Below are 18,672 nucleotides of genomic sequence, written 5' to 3' on the forward strand. Positions count from 1 at the left end.
TGACAAAAGTTTGCAAGTATCTGCCAGTTACCAGGGCAACACTGAACATCCTATTGAATTAAGGCCTGAACAGGGGGCAAAACCCCCTCCCAAGAGCTAATCAGGAGCCACCTTAAGGCCTCAATTAGCCTTTAGGGTAGTAGGCCACTCTCCATACGTTCTGCCTGATGGAATTTCCACCTACCTTTCTCCCATCTAATCAAATGGGTCCCACTTCTGAATGTGTCTCTAGCAGGAAAAGCATACAACTCTACCAGGTCTTTTCACTCTGTAACATAATACATCAAACACTGTACAATCATGCCATTCGATGCTTTAAAAGCTGCATCCTTGAAGATCCAGTTTGCAGGCATTGAACTCTGTGTAAAACATTGCCCCTTAGGGCCCTTTTACATCTTTCCTCTCTCACCTTAAACCTGTGCCCTCTAGTTGTGGACTCCCCCACCCCAGGGAAAAGATCTTGTCTATTTAACCTATCCATGCCCCTCATGATTTTATAAACCTCTATAAGGTCACTCCTCAGTCAACAACGCTCCAGGGAAAACAGTCCCAGCCTATTCAGCCTCTCCCAATTGTTCAAATTCTCCAAACCTGGCAACATCCTTCTAAATCTTTTCTGAACCCTTTCAAGTTTCACAACATCATTCCGTTAGGAAAGAGACCAGAATTGCAAACAATACTCCAAAAGTGGCCTAATCAATGTCCTGTACAGCCACAACATGACCTCCCAACTCCTGTTCTCAATACTCTGACCAATAAAGGAAAGCATACCAAACGCCTTCTTCACTATCCTGTCTAACTGCGACTCTACTTTCAAGGAGCTATGAACCTGCACTTCAAGGTTTCTTTGTTCAGCAACACTCCCTAGGACCTTACCATGAAGTGCATAAGTTCTGCTAAGATTTGCTTTCCCAAAATGCAGCATCTTGTATTTATCTAAATTAAACTCCACCTACCACTTAGCACATTGGCCCATCTGATCAAGATCCACTTGTGCTCTGAGGTAGCCTTCTTTGCTGTCCACTACACCTCCAATTTTGGTGTCATCCGCAAACTTACTAACTATAACTCCTATGTTCACATGCAAATCATTTATATAAATGACGAAAAGCAGTGGACCCAGCACCAATCCTTTGTTGCACACCACTGGTCACAGGCCTCCAGTCTGAAAAGCAACCCTCCACCACTACCCTCTGTCTTCTATCTTTGAGCCAGTTCTGCATCCAAATGGCTAGTTCTTCCTGTATTCCATGAGATCTAACCTTGCTAACCAGTCTCCCATGAGGGACCTTGTTAAACTCCTTACTGAAGTCCATATAAATCATGTCTACTGCCCTGCCCTCATCAATCCTCTTTATTACTTCTTCAAAAAACTCAATCAAGTTTTTGAGACATGATTTCCCATGCACAAAGTCATGCTGACTATCCCTAATCAGTTCTTATGCTTCCGAATCCATGTAAACTCTGTCCTCAGGATTCCCTCCAACAACTTGCCCACCACCGATGTCAGGCTCACTATTCTATGGTTCCCTGGCTTTACCTTACCACCTTTCTTGAAAAGTTAAATATCTTACTGGGTGCAAGCATTCAGAATGACCACTTGAGCAAGATATTAAAAGCGGTTGATCTATGTGACACTTTAACAACTATAACATACAATGATATGGAACTTTAACAATAAAAGAATGGTCCACTGTGCTTCACAGGAGTATTATAAACAAAAAATTGACACTGAGACACATAAGGAAATATTAAATCAGATACTTAAAAGTTTGGTCAGAGAGTATGGAACATGGTGCTAACATGTCAAGTGAGGTTTTAAAAGTTGTGTATTGGAGCTTTTAATTGGTGCCTTAATGTGAGGGTAAAGATATAAACAGGTAAGGAAAGGATAAACAGGTAAGGGTGTAGAGCCTAGGTAGTTGAAGTTATGCCAACAATGTTTCCATACTCAAAACTGAGGTGAGAACTAGAGGAGGGCTCAGAGACTGTGGAACTGGAGGAGAACACAGAGATCAGGAGGGGTGATGCCATGGAGAGATTTGAAACAAGGCTTTGAATTTCAAAATCAAAATAGGCCAAGTAGAATAAAATGGTAATAGATGTGTACAGAATAGCATAGATTTGTAATTGCCTCCTGAATGTAACATTGACATACCAAATAAAGTGTCTATTATAGAAATTGGCCCATTTTCACTTCTGTTGAAAATGAAGGAAATGGAAATTGGGAGGTTTCTGTAAAAGCTGATTTATAATACTATTTTTACATCTCGGTGGTGAATTGAATGTGTACCTTTTTTTCAGACTTTCCATTGGGATCCACTGTTAAAAAGAATCCACAATACCTTTCTAAGCACCAGAAAACTTTACCCTTAGATGTGTGGTTATATGAGTAGAGTAAGACTTTGAAGAAATATGTTTACATTTGGGAATATAATGTCTGAGAAGGCTTTCTTGTAAACTCTGTAGCAAATAAATACTTAGCCATCCTTGGAAAGTGAACCATTAGAATGGGCCAGGATCTGCTGAAGTGGCCAGTACCTTTTAGTTACAGCTTTACTTGAAATAATATATTACCACCCAAAGCACCAATTTATATGTTCAATCCCTCCACACCAAAACACAGAGCTGGATATCATATGTCCCTGTCATGAATATTTTCATAGGTTGGTTATCCAGCTTTCCACCTCCCTGCCTATGTCCAAGGAGGTTGGATGGGTGCCGGAACTAGCAGCACACCCACCATATATATATAAATAAAGGATTAATTCAGCTTGTTAAAGCTCAACTGTCATAATAATACCCTGGCCACATCAATATAGAGCTGACTTGAGTAACCCAATAGAGTGGGCAGCATACATGAAGAAAGGCAAGAAGAAAGGGAGGCAACTTATTCATAGGGTGCCCTGTGTGTATCAGAGCAACACCAGCCTTTCCTGTGATGAAACTAACCTAATATTTCTGACAGATCCAGGCCCACCCCTTTTGCCCCGAAGCTCTCAGTTCCCACCTCTTTGCCAAGTCAGTGAAAGCTAAAATCTTCTGCAGGTCTCTTCCTGCTGGCTTGGATATGCCAAGCTTTAGTGTTGGCAAGCATGATGGAGCTTACTCCGAAGTGAAGAATAAATCATTAGCCAATTGAACCTGCCCACAACATATTATGCCTTTGAGGCAAGTTTCCAGTAGTCATGTAGACTACCAACAGCCTTATTTTCCATGGAAACAAGTTGTCTGCACTACCCTCAAAGCATGCTCAACTCCTTTCCCCTTCCACAGTTAGCATCTAACCAAGATTGCTTTGACTGCACCTTCCAACCCCACTATCTCTGCCACTGAAGCGACAAGGGTTACAGAAACTTGGGAACACCCTCCACATTTGCAAGATCCCCCCCAAAGGCACACATCATCCAGATTTGGAGATATTTTCTGCTTTTTCACTATCATTGGATGAAAATCCTGGAACACCATTTCTAACAGCATCATGTGGAAGTTCCTATATTACATTAACTGCAGAAGTTCAAAAAGATGGCTCACTATCACAAAGGAAATCTGGGATGGTTAAAAATGCGAACCTTATCATTGATGCCTACATTTTATGAACAATTTCTTTTAAAGGTATTACCATTAATTCTGCTAATTTTCTGCTCATATTGGCAATGCTCTTTGCTGGTCTGAGGGTCACTCTTGGTGCAAAAAAGGGTTTTTCTCATTTCCAGTGAGGTCACCCTGTTAGTGTAGAACTTGTTCCCACTGATATGAGACGACTCTATCTGCTAACAAGAGGCTGCTCTTGTTTGTTAAAATGGGAGCAACCTTCTTGGCTATGTCTGTCATGCTCTTTGCCAATTTGTGACTCTTCTTTCTGCTACATAGAATTAGAATTCCAAGGCAGTTTGCAATTTAGATTTCTTCCAAGCCCATGATCAAAAGCAAACATTAAAATGTGATGGATGAAATACATAGGGAGACTACCTAGCCCCAGATTATCTTGCCTATGGGTTTCCATTTACTACAAATATAAAAATATAAGAAATCATTGGCTTAAAAATACCATTTTAATCATAAGGTGCTATCTCCCGTAATTTTATGATGTCAGTCACAAGAAGGCATTGTCAGTAAATCTTTATGTTCTTTTCTGCATTTCCATGGACTTTCTCATCAGGTACAACTCACTATTGAGGAGTGTGGGATCAGCCAGCTTACCTTATGCAATATACCTCAAACTAGACACAATGTCAACTATTTATTCCCTCAACAGGAATTCTTTATTTTTTTTTAGTCATTCACCAGATGTGGGCATTACTAGATAAGCCAGCATTTATAGCCTATCATTATTTGCCCTTGAGAAGGTGGTATTGAAATATATATTTAAATCACTGCTGCTCATAATGCTGTGAGAAGAGGTGGTCCAGGATTTTGACCCAGCAACAATAAAGGAGAGTGATATACTCCCAAGTCAGGATGACGCATGGCTTAGAGGGAAACATACAAGTAGTCATATTCCCATGCATCTGCTGTCCTTGTCCTTCAAGGTGATGGAGGTTATGGTATTGTCAAAGGAACATTGGTGACTTACTGCAGTGCATCTTGTCGATAGTGTATAGTATTGTCACTGTGCATCAGTGGTGGAGAGAGTGCGTGTTGAAGGTGTTAAATGGGGTGCCAATCAAATGGGCTTTTTTATCCTGGAAATATTAAATAACAAAGGCAGTCAAGCAAATGTTTAGAACATTTTTTGCAAAAAAGGCAAAATGGCAGCCATCATAACATTGAAAAATAAAACATGTATTTTTTTGAGATCTATTAATCTACTCAACCTGAAACCAAAACACTAAAGATCTGAAGTCCATTTTCTGCTGTGGGAATTGTTACAATACCTCTCCTCTGCTCCTTGATTTCATTTCAGTAATCCATATATGATGTCACGTGTCCAGTTAGTCGGTTGAACTTAATTCAAGCAAAATATCTAATACCAATGAGTAGATTCACTGAAATTAAATGCTGTGCTATTTAGGGAGAAGCCACTGCAAAGTTGACTTTTTAATGTTATTGGTCTGTTCTCTTTAAAGTAAAAATATGTTTCTTTGCCTGCAAATTTGGGTAAAACAGAGGGAAAGCTTGCTTTCAAGTCTGTTTCTGACTTAATAGCTTACATCTAAATTCTACCTATCTTTTCACAACTTTGTAGTCTTTCTCACAAATAGTCACAATGAACATCTTTTCTCCCTTTCCCAAATGATTACACAGCACTCTTTAACATTTGACCAAAATAAAAGAGTGAACATTTACTTAACGTAGACCTGTGGAAATCTGACAGAAAGGATTTAATTGTTCAAAAAGTCGAAAAACTTCCTGTGCGTTTTCTCTGAAGCCTGGTCTCTTCCACTGCTTGGTTTCAAATCCCTTTCTTTTTCATTTCAGCTGTTCCGGGAGGCCTGTATGGCCCAATGCCACCAGCAGCCTGCTAAACCCTATCTCTCAGGTACTGGAATTTGCTGATGCAGACAGTAAGCTGGTGCTCATCAGCTAAATACAGGGTGTGGCAACAGCCAGGCAGATAGTCACACTGTACTGCTATCAGCTTCCTTTCTCTTGCACAAGAGACCTCACTTTTCTCACAAGTGTAAAACAGTCAACATTTGGCACTAGAAACTCCCTTCCCCTTCATCTTCTAAGGTATGAACATTACTGATGCTTCCAACTCACTGATTTAGCATGAGAGAACAAATAAATGTAGTGATGTGTTCAGGGTGTGTTCTACCTTGCAAGAGGATGATTGGATTATCAAACAGAGATAAAGATTGAGGAAAGGAAGTCTATGTTATTCCTAAACCGGCCCTCTTATGACAGTACACTGATCAGTGGGAGAGAGAGAGAAAAGGAGAGCCAAGAAGTGTGCTTAATATAGCAAGAAACTCACTTGCGACAAAGCAGTAAAAATTCCATTAGAATAGCATGAACAGACCTTTTTCACTTGGTGTCCTCTATGGTGAGCACAGCAAAAATAAGATAACTGAAATGTTTCAATTATTCATTTATAGCATCCCATAAATGCACTACCTTGGATAACTTTAACCTCATGCCTCAGATTCACTTGCTAAATATATATTTAGTAAAGACTAATTTATATGCTAACACATCAAGCATATGTTGAACACTGTTTCAACACAACACAGTTCTACACAGCTTGAGTTATAAGTAAAGAATGTTTCAAACAGTAATTTAATAGCAGTTGCTTCTTTTTCCATGCAAACTAAATGAGAATTGAAGGACTGGAAGTTTTGCTTTTGCTGGTCTTTAGATTGCTACAAAAAAATCTGTAATACAATACCTAATTAAAATTCTGAACGCTCCCAGCATTTTGTTCCCACAGATTCCATTTACCTTCCTGGATATGTTAGAATATCAGAGACTTGGAGCTGGAAAACAATCTGAATTATTCAATGTTGTTTTGTATTCCTTTTGGTAACTACTTAATGAAGTTTCTTGATTTGACCATATTGTGTTCATACATCCACTTTACTGATATCGAAAGCCTATGGGGACCACAATGTTCATGTTGTCCAAAATTCGTTAAGAATTACTACATAATAGATATCTCAAGATAATCACTTTTTGTAGAAGTCACAACAAAAGGTCAACCTAGTTTTCAAATTGCCACTTGCTAATGACTGGCAACCAGCGAAGCAGATTGGATGGCTTACACTACGGCAATAACTGTACAACTGCATTTCTACATGATCCTACGGGATTGCTTCAAATGACATAAATGCAATGAGTTAAAATTGCACTTCTATTTTAATTATCATAAAACACCAACATTTGTAAAAACATACTGTTCCCTCTCCTGCCAAGGGTTAGTGCACCCATTCACTTGAGGGCCTTCCTTTGACTTCAAGAATCGGATATTTTACAGGGTACCAGCCCAGCAATCTCTGGGTTAGAAAGTCAATCTCAAACCACTTTGTGGTACTCAGCCAGGGGAGTGATGTATTCAAATTAATATCCACTTATATGTCCATACAAAGCAACTTCCAGTCACAAAGTCCTCCACTTCTGACAGGATATACAAACTTGCTTGTATGTAATAGCTTGTTCATCTAATTAAAGGGACTATCCTGCAACTTATTTTCATTGTTGCAACTCATACAATTCCTACATTCCAGGGCTGCTTTGGGTACTTGGCTATTATTTTCAATACTTGCACATTTGTACAAATGATACACTGGGGAGATGTGATATATACTTACCAGATTAAAAGAAAACGGATGCCAGGTCAGAACTTGCAACCCAATACTTTTAAAAGTAAACTTTCAATTGTTTGCATTTTAGAGTGGGAGGAGAAAACAACAAGAACAATCCACTTCTAATCATTTGCAAATAAACTTAAAAACTATGAATTAACAGCTAACAAATTTCAAGTTACTTCTTCACTCCAAGTAACAAAATTACATCTTTTATATATATATTATTTGTTTATGTGACTGCAGTCGATAAGATGCTGCATTGCTATAGCAAAACTCTCAAAATCAGATCCTTGGAAGCATTCCAAAACAAATTGTTCTCTTCCCTGGAAATATTTCTGATTGAATGTAAAGACGACAGAGGAACCTCGATTATCTCGCATTCGATTATCCGAATATCAAATTATTCAGCAAGATCGCAAGCTCCTGATGCTTAGCTAAACTATGTTATCCAGCATTCGATTACCTGGAATTCGATTAACCGAACGAAATCCTCCCCACCCACGTCCTTCAGATAATCGAGGTTCCTCTGTATATGGAAAATCATTCTGAACAGCATCTGTGCTTTGAGCTGTGTTAATAATGGTTACTGCTATTTACCTTCAGATGGGAAAGAGCATTGCAAGGTGGTCAAGGCAGTTTTCTCTCTTAGAAACTGAAAGATCACAGAAAACGCTCTACAGGTGAAGCCCATGCCCCTGTTCAGACTCATCTTAGTGTTTATTCAAATGGAAATGAGAGTAAAACACATCTTTCCCCTCCTGTGCCAGCATCTTTGTCACCTGAATAGCATTCCCACCAGGTATCAACGAGATGCAGGAAATGGCTTTCCTTCTCATCCCACCTCTCTGCAATGAGTAAATGAGTGGCTGACAAGAAGGCCCAGCTTCCCCATGTCTCCTCAATCGACTACTTTTTGATCAGGAGCATGAAAGACTGAATATGTGTGAATTCTTAGGTACCTGGGGTATGGAAAGTGGTAATTAGCCCAGCAGGATAATTGATGTGTAGATTACGCAGAGAACAACTGCTTTGACTTGCTTGTTCTTCTTAACACTCCTAAACAGATTCTTCTTTTTTCCCTTATTAATGAACATTTACCTCCCCGGTTAAACTGATAGAAGCCATCTTGTATATTAAATGGAAGGCTGATCTTCATTGTGCTCTCCTTGTGTTGTGCTGGTGTGATCTTTTTCTCTCCCATGACTGACTGCATATTATCTTTGAACCAACACCTCCCCCACCCCCTTATGCACACTTGCCCCTGCGAGTCTCACCTAACTGACTTAAACTCTTTGACTACTACGGGATTTGCGGCATCTTTCAAAACTGGAATAGATTCAACGTATATGCCATGTGTCTCCAATTGTACGCTGTTGTACTTTAGAAACTCAAACTTAGTCATTCAATCTTTAAATTATTTTCAATCATCACTGTACACTTAGGAAATTATAAAGGCGATCTACATGCGGTGCTGTGAAGGCTACTCTCCACAAGATACTGAAACATGATGGGGGCTAGGAGAAATCTAACTCCTCCAGCGATCCCCGCTGAGATTTCAATCAGTTTTCAAGTCAAGGAAAACGAAAGCAGCAAGGATGCAAAGTGTTAATACTGCATTGCGATAGCAAAACTCTCAAAATCAGATCCTTGGAAGCATTCCAAAACAAATTGTTCTCTTCCCTGGAAATATTTCTGATTGAATGTAAAGACTACAGAGGAACCTCGATTATCTCGCATTTGATTATCCGAATATCAAATTATTCAGCAAGATCGCAAGCTCCCGATGCTTAGCTAAACTATGTTATCCAGCATTCGATTATCCGGAATTCGATTAACCGAACAAAATCCTCCCCACCCACGTCCTTCAGATAATCGAGGTTCCTCTGTATACAGAAAATCATTCTGAACAGCATCTGTGCTTTGAGCTGTGTTAATAATGGTTACTGCTATTTACCTTCAGATGGGAAAGAGCATTGTAAGGTGGTCAAGGCAGTTTTCTCTCTTAGAAACTGAAAGATCACAGAAAACGCTCTACAGGTGAAGCCCATGCCCCTGTTCAAACACATCTTAGTGTTTATTCAAATGGAAATGAGAGTAAAACACATGCAACTCATCTCTACCTCAAGAAAAAATAATTAAACCATTAAACCATCAAAACAAATCCAATAAAAGGCAGTGCCACTTTTATTAATCTTTTGCCCTCACTTGGGATAGAACAGTCCATTGAAATCATCCTTTTTTGGTACAAGGAATTCAGAAAGATCTCTGGCAAATCAGTTTGTTTAGATTCGGCAAGAAAATAAAGAAAGCTCTGTCACTTTAAATGCACTTGCTCAAAAAAAGACTCCGTTCAATATTGGTTTGAATCAGTATTAGATCAAGACCAGTACAGATGGTAACCAGGAGCAATTCAGCTTCTGATAAAGCAGGCTAAGCAAAATCTTCTGTGAACACATGCACAAGAAGGTTGCTTCGTTTTTAACTAACTTGTTATTGAACCTGTCTGAGGTGGTTCCAAAAAAGCTGGGTTTAATTCAATTGGTTCCTTTTCTCATATGTGCACACAAGAGAGTTGGTTCAGATAAGCTTATCAACTCTCACGCCCTTGCATTTCTCACTTGAAATAACCCATTTTTGTTGAAGTAGCACAGTTGACATAAGCAATGCCTGTTACCATTCTGCCTAAAACTTTATAATATGTTGACTCATGGGTTTCAGTTGCTCAAGCTTTCTAAGATTAGATTAGATTACTTACAGTGTGGAAACAGGCCCTTCAGCCCAACAAGTCCACACTGACCCATCGAAGCACAACCCACCCGGACCCATTCCCCTACACCTAACACTACGGGCAATTTAGAATGGCCAATTCACCTAACCAGCACATTTTTGGACTGTGGGAGGAAACCCACGCAGACACAGAGAGAATGTGCAAACTCCACACAGTCAGTCGCCTGAGGCGGGAATTGAACCCGGGTCTCTGGCGCTGTGAGACAGCAGCCACTGTGCCACCATGCTGCCCATCTTCTAAAAGGAGGTCTGCTTAAAGTAGAATAGTTGTCACTGTAAACGTTAAGGCAAGGCTCATGTTAAATTTGCACTAAGTAGGAACCAATCCTGAATTTGTTTTCTCTGCTAAAGGTCTCTCAGGCAAGTTACTTTCAACGACAAAGAAGTGAAACTCTTTCAGAGTAGTTTTTTGCATTCACTGCAGTTGCAAGGAACTTCTGATGCCTGTACTCCTAATTCTGCAGTGAGTGGTTTCAATAACATTTGGAAACAAGGATAAATTAATACTACATTTGGCCCAGGAAACTAACCAAAAATGTATATTAAGCAGTTCTGTTTCGTACAGATTATATTTGGAATGAAATGCAATCTTGTACAAACGTGTGTTCTCCTCTGCCATAGTCATGTGACCTCAACCATGAGGTACACATCCTTTAGGCAGACATTTTCAGCTTAACTTCAATAAGATCTTTGTGCTGGACATGATGGACGCTCAAAACAGATTACATGACCGATTGAATCGAAGAATATAATGCTAAAGCATTAAAACGTGATCTCCAAAATGAATGGACGAATGTCAATATAACTGCAGCTCACAAAGTTTCATGCTTAATTCCAACAGTCATCAGGAGTCATCAGCCACTTCTCCTCCCCATCAATGCTCTCCCCCACACCCCCAACCCCCAAACACTCTGGTAAGAGTATTAACATTAGAATGTTGGAACCTAAAATAAACTTCTGACTTCTGAGCAGAATGCCTAATCAATGGAGTACAGGTCTTCAGGTACGCACTGAATGCAGATGGGTTCAACTGTTCATTCATGGCATTCTAACAAAGATCAATTGCAAAGCATTAAATAGTCTAGCATACAATTTTATGGAATGTGGCACTAAAGGGATCAACTACAGCAAGTTTGGAGAAATATACTAAGATGTATTTGAGCATAAAGAATCAAATCTGAAGCACACACAGAATGCACTGATGGTTCACTGATGAAGCCTGCACCTTCACATAAACATAGCTAACAGAAGTTTCAATTTTCCCTATAGGTAATGCAAGGATTAATTATTTCTCTGACTGGCATTGTTTTGATAGCCAAAGGCAGACTGCACATTTGGATAGAACTGATTCTGCCTTGAGAATATTTCAGATTTCCCCAACATACCCCTACTGCCAGACCAATATTACATTTTATATTCTGCAACCTCACCACTCCCCCTCACCCCAACTTAAGAAAAAGGCAGCACTTTATTCGGGTATCTGCATATATATCTCAGACTAGGTGCAGCAGCAGAAGCATTATTCACCTACTCATCACATAAGAAGCAAGCAAACAATTGCTGAAGCTAATTTCTTAATTAGCTGTGCTCTGGCAGTAATGATTGCAGATTGTGTCAACTAAAATCTGTTTGGATTCTGTAAATTGGAGTCCGACAAGCATCCCGTTCCGCCTAAAACCTGATAACTCTCACCCCCTGTCTTTTGTTTTTCCTTCCAGCCTTCTTCCTGTCGCCATCTCAGTATTTAATCTGACACCGTCAGGCAGCTAGAATGTTTTATTCTTCCTCTCCCCCTCAAAGAGGAAAAAAGGAAAAACGAAACATTTACGTGGGTACAGGAGAGCTGCCTGGTTCTTTCAACACAGGAAACCAAGAAAAACCTAGTGGCGACTTACAAATGAGAAGCGTTCTTTCTAAACAGCTAATCAAGACTGTGTTTTAAATACATGAAATGATAGCTCTCAAAGTTCACTATAGTTTCTTCACCAATGTCGTCATCCATTCAGCATTCAGATAAGTCATAGGCCCGAAACTAACAGAAATAAATTATTCACCTCACCTATCCAAGAAACCAGACAGCAGTCAATTTTTCGCAAAGTATTTTCCTACTTTTTTTTCAATTAGTCTGATGATTTTGACATTTAGAACAAAACTGCAAACTAGGGATTGTTTTTAAAGAAGTATGATACATGTTGAATTTTATATATATGAAAAGAAAATCCAGTTTGTGCAGGCAATGGATAGGTTGCTTGTCTTGGTATATCCACAATCCTTTTATGCAAACATATCCATGGCTTTTATAACCTGCCCTTGATCACAAAATAAAACCCAACATCACACAGCAAGTAACAGGAAGGAAACCAATTACGTCCTTCATCTATTGAGGAAAAGGGGATTCAAGCAAGCTATGTTGACGCTCTTTGGTGTGTCTCAAAATTCAAAATACAAATCAATAAAAAAAAGTAAAAAACTTCAAAGAAAACAAATGCCACATTGAAAGTGAATGTTGAGATTTCAGTAGCACACATCAAGAGCACCTAAATTTACAGTTAAAAGGAAAAACAAGGCGCCAAATGTAGATACGCAAATTTATTTCTGGCTTCCAGTTGCAAAATTTGCAGATTGGTTTCAAACACAAAAGCCTGAAGACTGATATATCATATCGTTTGATTTTCCACTCCCTCTTCTCTCAACTAGCTTTTACCACCCACCTATCCGTAGAAGAAATTAATGTCCAGGCCAAAGCCTAGACCCCAGCAATAAAATGGCCTCACCTCCAGATAAACAGAAGAGTTGAGATAAAACCTGTATCCAATTAGCAAAAAGGGGAATCTAATTCAAAAAGAGATCATTTTTTTGTCCTCATGTGGCCAGCAAGCTGTTTTCATTTCCTGTCAGAAACCCTTGAACACTAAGAAGTTACCTGACTCAGCTTCTTGTCGGAATCAAATTCAGTTGGAGATAACAGCTAATCATTTGTCACCGTGAAGCAATTCCCTGAAATCTGAGGGAAAACCCACAGCTGCAATCTGCACTCCTGTCAGATCAGAAGAAATTACATTCTGTGGTGACTAACCTCTGCTCTCCGAGCACTAACAACAGCAGTTGACTCTATCAAAACAGAATATTATGAACCTGTAGCACTTTGAACCACGGCGAGGCACCTCATTCCAATGGAGACCTATAGCCACATACCATTGCCAAACTTCAGCCTTAATTTTCACCACCAAGAGCATTTGTTGCATTTTGTATCCACATTGCTATGTGCACATAATTTACATACTAACTGAAAAGCATTTGTCAGCTGAAGTCATGCATTTGCCATCTAGAACATTTAGTGTGAAAAGAGGAGGTAGCACTCCGAGTTGAGAACAGTTCTGTTTTATACACGTAACAGTGAATCTGGGAAGGCAGCCATATCACATTTTCCATACTTAATTTCTTTATTCTCGGCCTCGAAGACAACATGATTCTGTTTGCAGCATCGGCAGGGAAAGTACAATAATTCTAGTGTTTGACACTGGGTTAGCTAGTGAATTTTGTTGTGTCATTAATTCATTAAGTCAGCGTCATCTACTGCACTAGTAATCACATCAGATGTAAGTAGTACAAGATATTTAACCTAATATTGTAAGAAGGGACTTGTTTGTCATGTCACTATGATTATAACATGTTTAAAACAAGATCTAGGTTGGAGTAATTAGCTTTATATGAAATGTTTTCTAATGTCTGTAGCTTTCAAAAACAATACACATCTAACATGGGGAGGAGATGAATGCTGCTACTTATAGCTAAAAGAACATTAATGTATGTCATAGGATACCACAGGATAATATGATATACAATTCTCACTTTCTCTTTTGGCTGGCCTGCTTTGTTTTAGTGCTGTTACTTACGTTTCTAAACGTCAGTTTAATTATTTGAATTGTTGAAAAACTACATATATATCAGTGTGGTGGAATAGAACTTTAAAAAAAAGGAATTGAGGGACTATTTCTAATCCTTTGCTGTCACATGTTCAATGCTTTGGCAAAACTCAACGAAATGTAATGATCAACTAGTTATCTCAATAGAAGCTATTACGATTGTGTTATTGTTCATGCTGATTAAGTTTGCCCTCACCAAAACTTCTTTTTTGATGATATATGCAAACATTATCTGTCAGAGAAAATAAAAATACAGCCATTTTTCAGAAATACAGGACAAGTACCTCTAAACATAAATTGCTGCTCCTCTTATCTTTCAGTTATTTCGGGGAGCCCAAATAACTAATCCCACAAACCATTTATCACACTTTTTTTCACCTGATCCGACTTACTTTGAGATACTATGAACATTCATAGCGTTTTACAAGAGCAAAAGAAAATTGCCCACTCTTCTGAAATTTAAGCAGCCAATGCAAGAAAGATTCCCCAGGAGTAGTCAGATTTTCTCAGGTTTAACTAAATAATTTATACATTCCTTCAGCTTGGCACGATGAAGCAATTGTAGCCTTCACAAACCACAACTCCTCAAGAGGCAGAAAAGAGTCTTGTTCCTGCTTCATTGAATAACCTAAACAGCAAAGGTGGAAGAGTTCTTTACATTTTCCCCCTTTTTTGGCCAAATAGGAGAAAATATATAGTTGCCAAAAAAAGCTAAACTGGAGTGTAAATCTACTTCCCCTAGAAATATCTGTGTCACTTTGAGGCAACAGGATTTGAAGAATGGGTAAAAATGGTACGTTGTGTCAGTGCCTCTCCTGGCCTTCCATCAGGTTTCAATACTTTCCAAATTGCTTTGACTTTTGCAGGACTGAGGAAGTAGCCCTTGCAATCATCAAGGAAGGCTTCATCCAGCTTGAACACTTGCAAGGCAAAGAAAATAGGCATGCGACTGCTTGCCATATGAGCCTCAGGCTGGATAAAAATTAGAAAAAGGTTGCTTATTATCAAAGGAATGTTAGATAAATGCAAGCCACAAGGGAAGAATTAAATAAAACTCAAATACTGTAATATAATAACAAATGAAGTAATAAACAACACTTTATCACTCAAAATATATCTCTCTTACATATATTAGCTGTGCAAAACAAAGTGGTTACACATCACAGTCAAATGGGCTCTCTCCAAGTGAGTGTGATATTACTGAGCTTCTAACAGATTTACACCCTCAAGGTCTGCATATCCCTGCAACATTGTTTAAAGTGAAATACCAAAGTTCAAGTAGAACTGGGTCACTGGTTTGAGTAGTGAAGGCTTAAATCCGTTCTGTTGATGACTTTTTGTGAAATCACTAACTTTCCCTGTGCCATGAGAAATCTGAACCCAAGTTTGGAGCTCAGCCCAGTTTTCTCATGTACTATTGATGCTGACTCAGCAGTTGCAAAACTTCACATCTGGCTCCAAGTTTCTTTGGGTTGGAACAGCTCAAACTCAACTAAAGCACATTAGGTATTTGAAAAGTTGCTTCATGGTCTTCCATTAATTTGAAGTGGATGTGTGGTGTGACTCTGATGCCCCTCATCCTGGCCAAAACTTTGGGGGAATCTATACAGCAGGCACATTTACATACACCAGAACACAGAATCTGACCACGTGGCAAACCAGGATAATGCTTTCAAAGCACAGTGACATTGTATTGCTATAAAGATCACAAGAGCAAAAGTCTTGATTTAATGCAGACCATCAAAGCAGAAAAGGAGGCAGCCAGGCCCACTTAATCATGGGAGAAGCCCCAGGTCAGTCTCCTGGTGATGGGTAAAGTTTCCCGAAATAAATCCAAATCTGAAACGGGCTGATGTAGGATCTTGGTTTGGGGAACAGGTGACATGGTAGTAAAAAATGTCATTTGGCTAGTAATTCACAGGTCCAGGCTATTGTGCTGGTGACATGAGCTCAAAGTGAACCAAAGCAGGTGGTGGAATTCATACAGGCAATACCTTATGGGGATTTTTTTTGGCTAATTGTGAGTCATATCAGGTTTGGTGAAATGATTCTCCCTGTGAGGCCGAGCGAGTTTTCTCACCATACCTTCCCAACACATTAATGAGCATTTCAGTCCTCACGTCCAGTGTCCACCCCATCTTTCCACATTCCATCCCAGGAACAACTTACCTCTCACTGGAGATCCTGGGATTGATGAATATCCCTGGTGCCAGCATCATATTTAAAAGGTTGTTGTGCACGCCATCTGGAGCTGTCCTGCATGGTTCCTGGGTTTTGACCCAGACATGGTAGACAAGGGGAACAGGTGTCCCACTTTGTGGGCAAGTCCTGCATAGGTGAGTCTTCCTCTTGCCCCAAGACCAGCAATGGACATCACAAGACGATATCCTAACAGCCTGGTCTAAGGTTGCCACAAGGGTCAGCATAATCTCAGCTGGCTGGAGGAATGCCAAGCAGTGTAGGAAGAAGGTCAATGTCCTTCTTCACTCCACCACTGTAAGTACCATTATCTTCCCTCTAATGCTTTACACTCACTCTATCTCTGCTGCTGAACCCATCTCCCACCAATATGCATGTTCTTCCAATCTCATTAATGAATGCAACATCTTCCTACTGACTCTCATCCATCCAAAACTAAAGCATCACTAACCCTGCACACCCCCTCTGTGGCCTCTCACTCATTTGAGACACCACTTCATGTGCAGGAACAGTAATAATTGTGCTATCCACTTTCATTTTCTGTAATACCTGCCAATCTCTCATTCCAGGAGCAAAAACAGTTCAAAATAGGACAGAAAGAGTCAAGATGAGTGGTATGCTGTCCATCCTTTGTCACATTACCCCTTGTGAGGGGATGATCCTGTCTCTGACTGTCCTGAGCAGGGCTTAGACAGGTATTGGAGGCTGCTCTTGGCTTACTATGTTAGATCTCCCGAATGAAAGCTATATCTTTTAACTGGACTAAGGCCTGCTCAAAACTGTGCCAAGCCTCCTGATTTTGTCACTGCACTAAATGTTACAGCAATACAGCAGTAATATGAACAAGGTACCTCTGGCAGAGGGCGAAATGCACAAAATGTCATGGCATCCTGTTTGACCCACGTGAGCGCTATGACAGTGTACAAAGATTCCAGAGATACAGCCTGGTCCAGTCAATGAGCTAGGTGTGTATACCAGAATACACACGGTTGTTGCAGCAACATTACAATGATAATTGCAGAAGCATCATGGAATTGGTTCTGAGATGTGCCAAGAGATTCTATTGAGGCTGGCATATGCCATTAATAATGCCCATAAATGTGTGGTACATATAGGCAATGTCCATGTGGCATGTCTGAGATGTTCATACTGAGTGTCCATCGTGGAGATTTTTTGGAGTAAACAGTGAGTTGAACTCATCAAGAACACCCTCAGTTTCCATATTGAATTTTCCTGAGGCTAGTTTGTATGGCGTGTTTGATAAGGTTACAAACCGTGGTAAGTTGGACATTACTCAGAGCGTGGTAAGATTATGTTCAATGAATTTAGCATAGAAAGCTACAGTTAGCAATGGTGACAATGACAACTACCATCAAATGTTCTAAAAACCGATTTGGTTTATAATGACTTTTGGAAAAGGAATTGTAGCCTACACATAACTTCAGAACTGCATCAATGAGGCTAACTCTTAGCTGTTTGATAGCCAAGAAAACTAGCTTAGAAGGATAGTAGATATGGGCAACAAACACCCTTGCCAGCAGAACACACATTCTGTGAAAGAATAAATAAAACATGTCCAATTAATTAGTCAATTGACATCCATTACATTTGACACCACTGAAAAGTGGTGCTCATGGATTTGACATGAGCCCACAAAATTCTCATTTACACTCAAGACATCACCCAACAAACCTCATGGAGGTGGGGTATAGTCTTCATTATCAGGTGTCAGGAAGATGTGGGGAGGTGGGCTAATTGAAAACAATATCCATGCTCTTAGCTTCAAACACCCTGCCACCACAGCCTCTCCCCTTTTTTAAAATTAATTCTCAGAATGAGGGCATCACTGGTTAAGGCAACATTCATTGCCCATTCCAGAGGGCAGTTCAAAGTCAACCATACTGCTGTGGGTCTGGAGTCACATGTAGGCCAGACTAGGTAAAGATGGCAGTTTTCCTCCCTGAAAGGCGTGAGTGAACCTGATGTTGTCTCTCTCAATCAGCAATGGATTCATGGTCATCATTACACTTTTAATTACAGATTTTTATTGAATTCAAATTCTGTGGCAAGATTTGATCATAGGTCCCAAGAATATTAACTGGGTCTCTGGATTAGCAAGGATCCAGTAATAATCCCACTAGGACATCACCTGCCTCTCAGTCCCACCCTGCAACCTCCATCCTACCCTCTCTCATCTCTGTTCCTGAGCCTCTGAAGTGTTCACATGGTCACCAGCAGCCACCACTCTCAATGGGATCGATGGTGATGAATAGCTGCTGGGTTTTGATCACCTGGTAGTCCTGGAGATTTCTGCTGTCAGGGACCTCAATCATGGAGGAGGCCTGACTTGTGGACACATCATGCCTGAGGAGTACTTGATTTTGTGGGGCCGCCCTCACATAGCTGAAGTGGGTTCCCTGCCAGTTCTGTGAGTGGGAAACATCTATCAGTCCCACAGAATGTAGCCTATAGGAATGTACAGCACAGGAGAAGCCCATTTGGCCTCCAGCATT

At 40.0% G+C, this 18,672-nt stretch overlaps 1 protein-coding gene across 2 annotated transcripts in view; it reads right to left on the reverse strand.

Moving 5' to 3' along the window:
* LOC122551730 (zinc finger E-box-binding homeobox 2-like) overlaps window positions 1-18,672 on the reverse strand; it is a 113,267-nt gene that overhangs the window by 58,701 nt on the left and 35,894 nt on the right. Inside the window, exons 1-2 of one of the 2 annotated variants that reach the window (XM_043694101.1) lie at window positions 10,045-10,050; window positions 3,814-3,816 (exon numbers count right to left, since the gene is read on the reverse strand). The exons of the other annotated variant lie outside the window; for it this stretch is intronic. Of the exons in view, the coding sequence (XP_043550036.1) occupies window positions 3,814-3,816; window positions 10,045-10,048 (7 nt within the window). The 5' untranslated portion in view covers window positions 10,049-10,050. Of the gene's footprint in view, window positions 1-3,813; window positions 3,817-10,044; window positions 10,051-18,672 lie in introns of those variants that run through there. 2 annotated transcript variants of the gene reach the window in all.

This window comes from Chiloscyllium plagiosum, chromosome 7 (genome assembly GCF_004010195.1).
Source record: "Chiloscyllium plagiosum isolate BGI_BamShark_2017 chromosome 7, ASM401019v2, whole genome shotgun sequence".
In the NCBI taxonomy this organism is placed as follows: Eukaryota; Metazoa; Chordata; class Chondrichthyes; order Orectolobiformes; family Hemiscylliidae; genus Chiloscyllium; species Chiloscyllium plagiosum.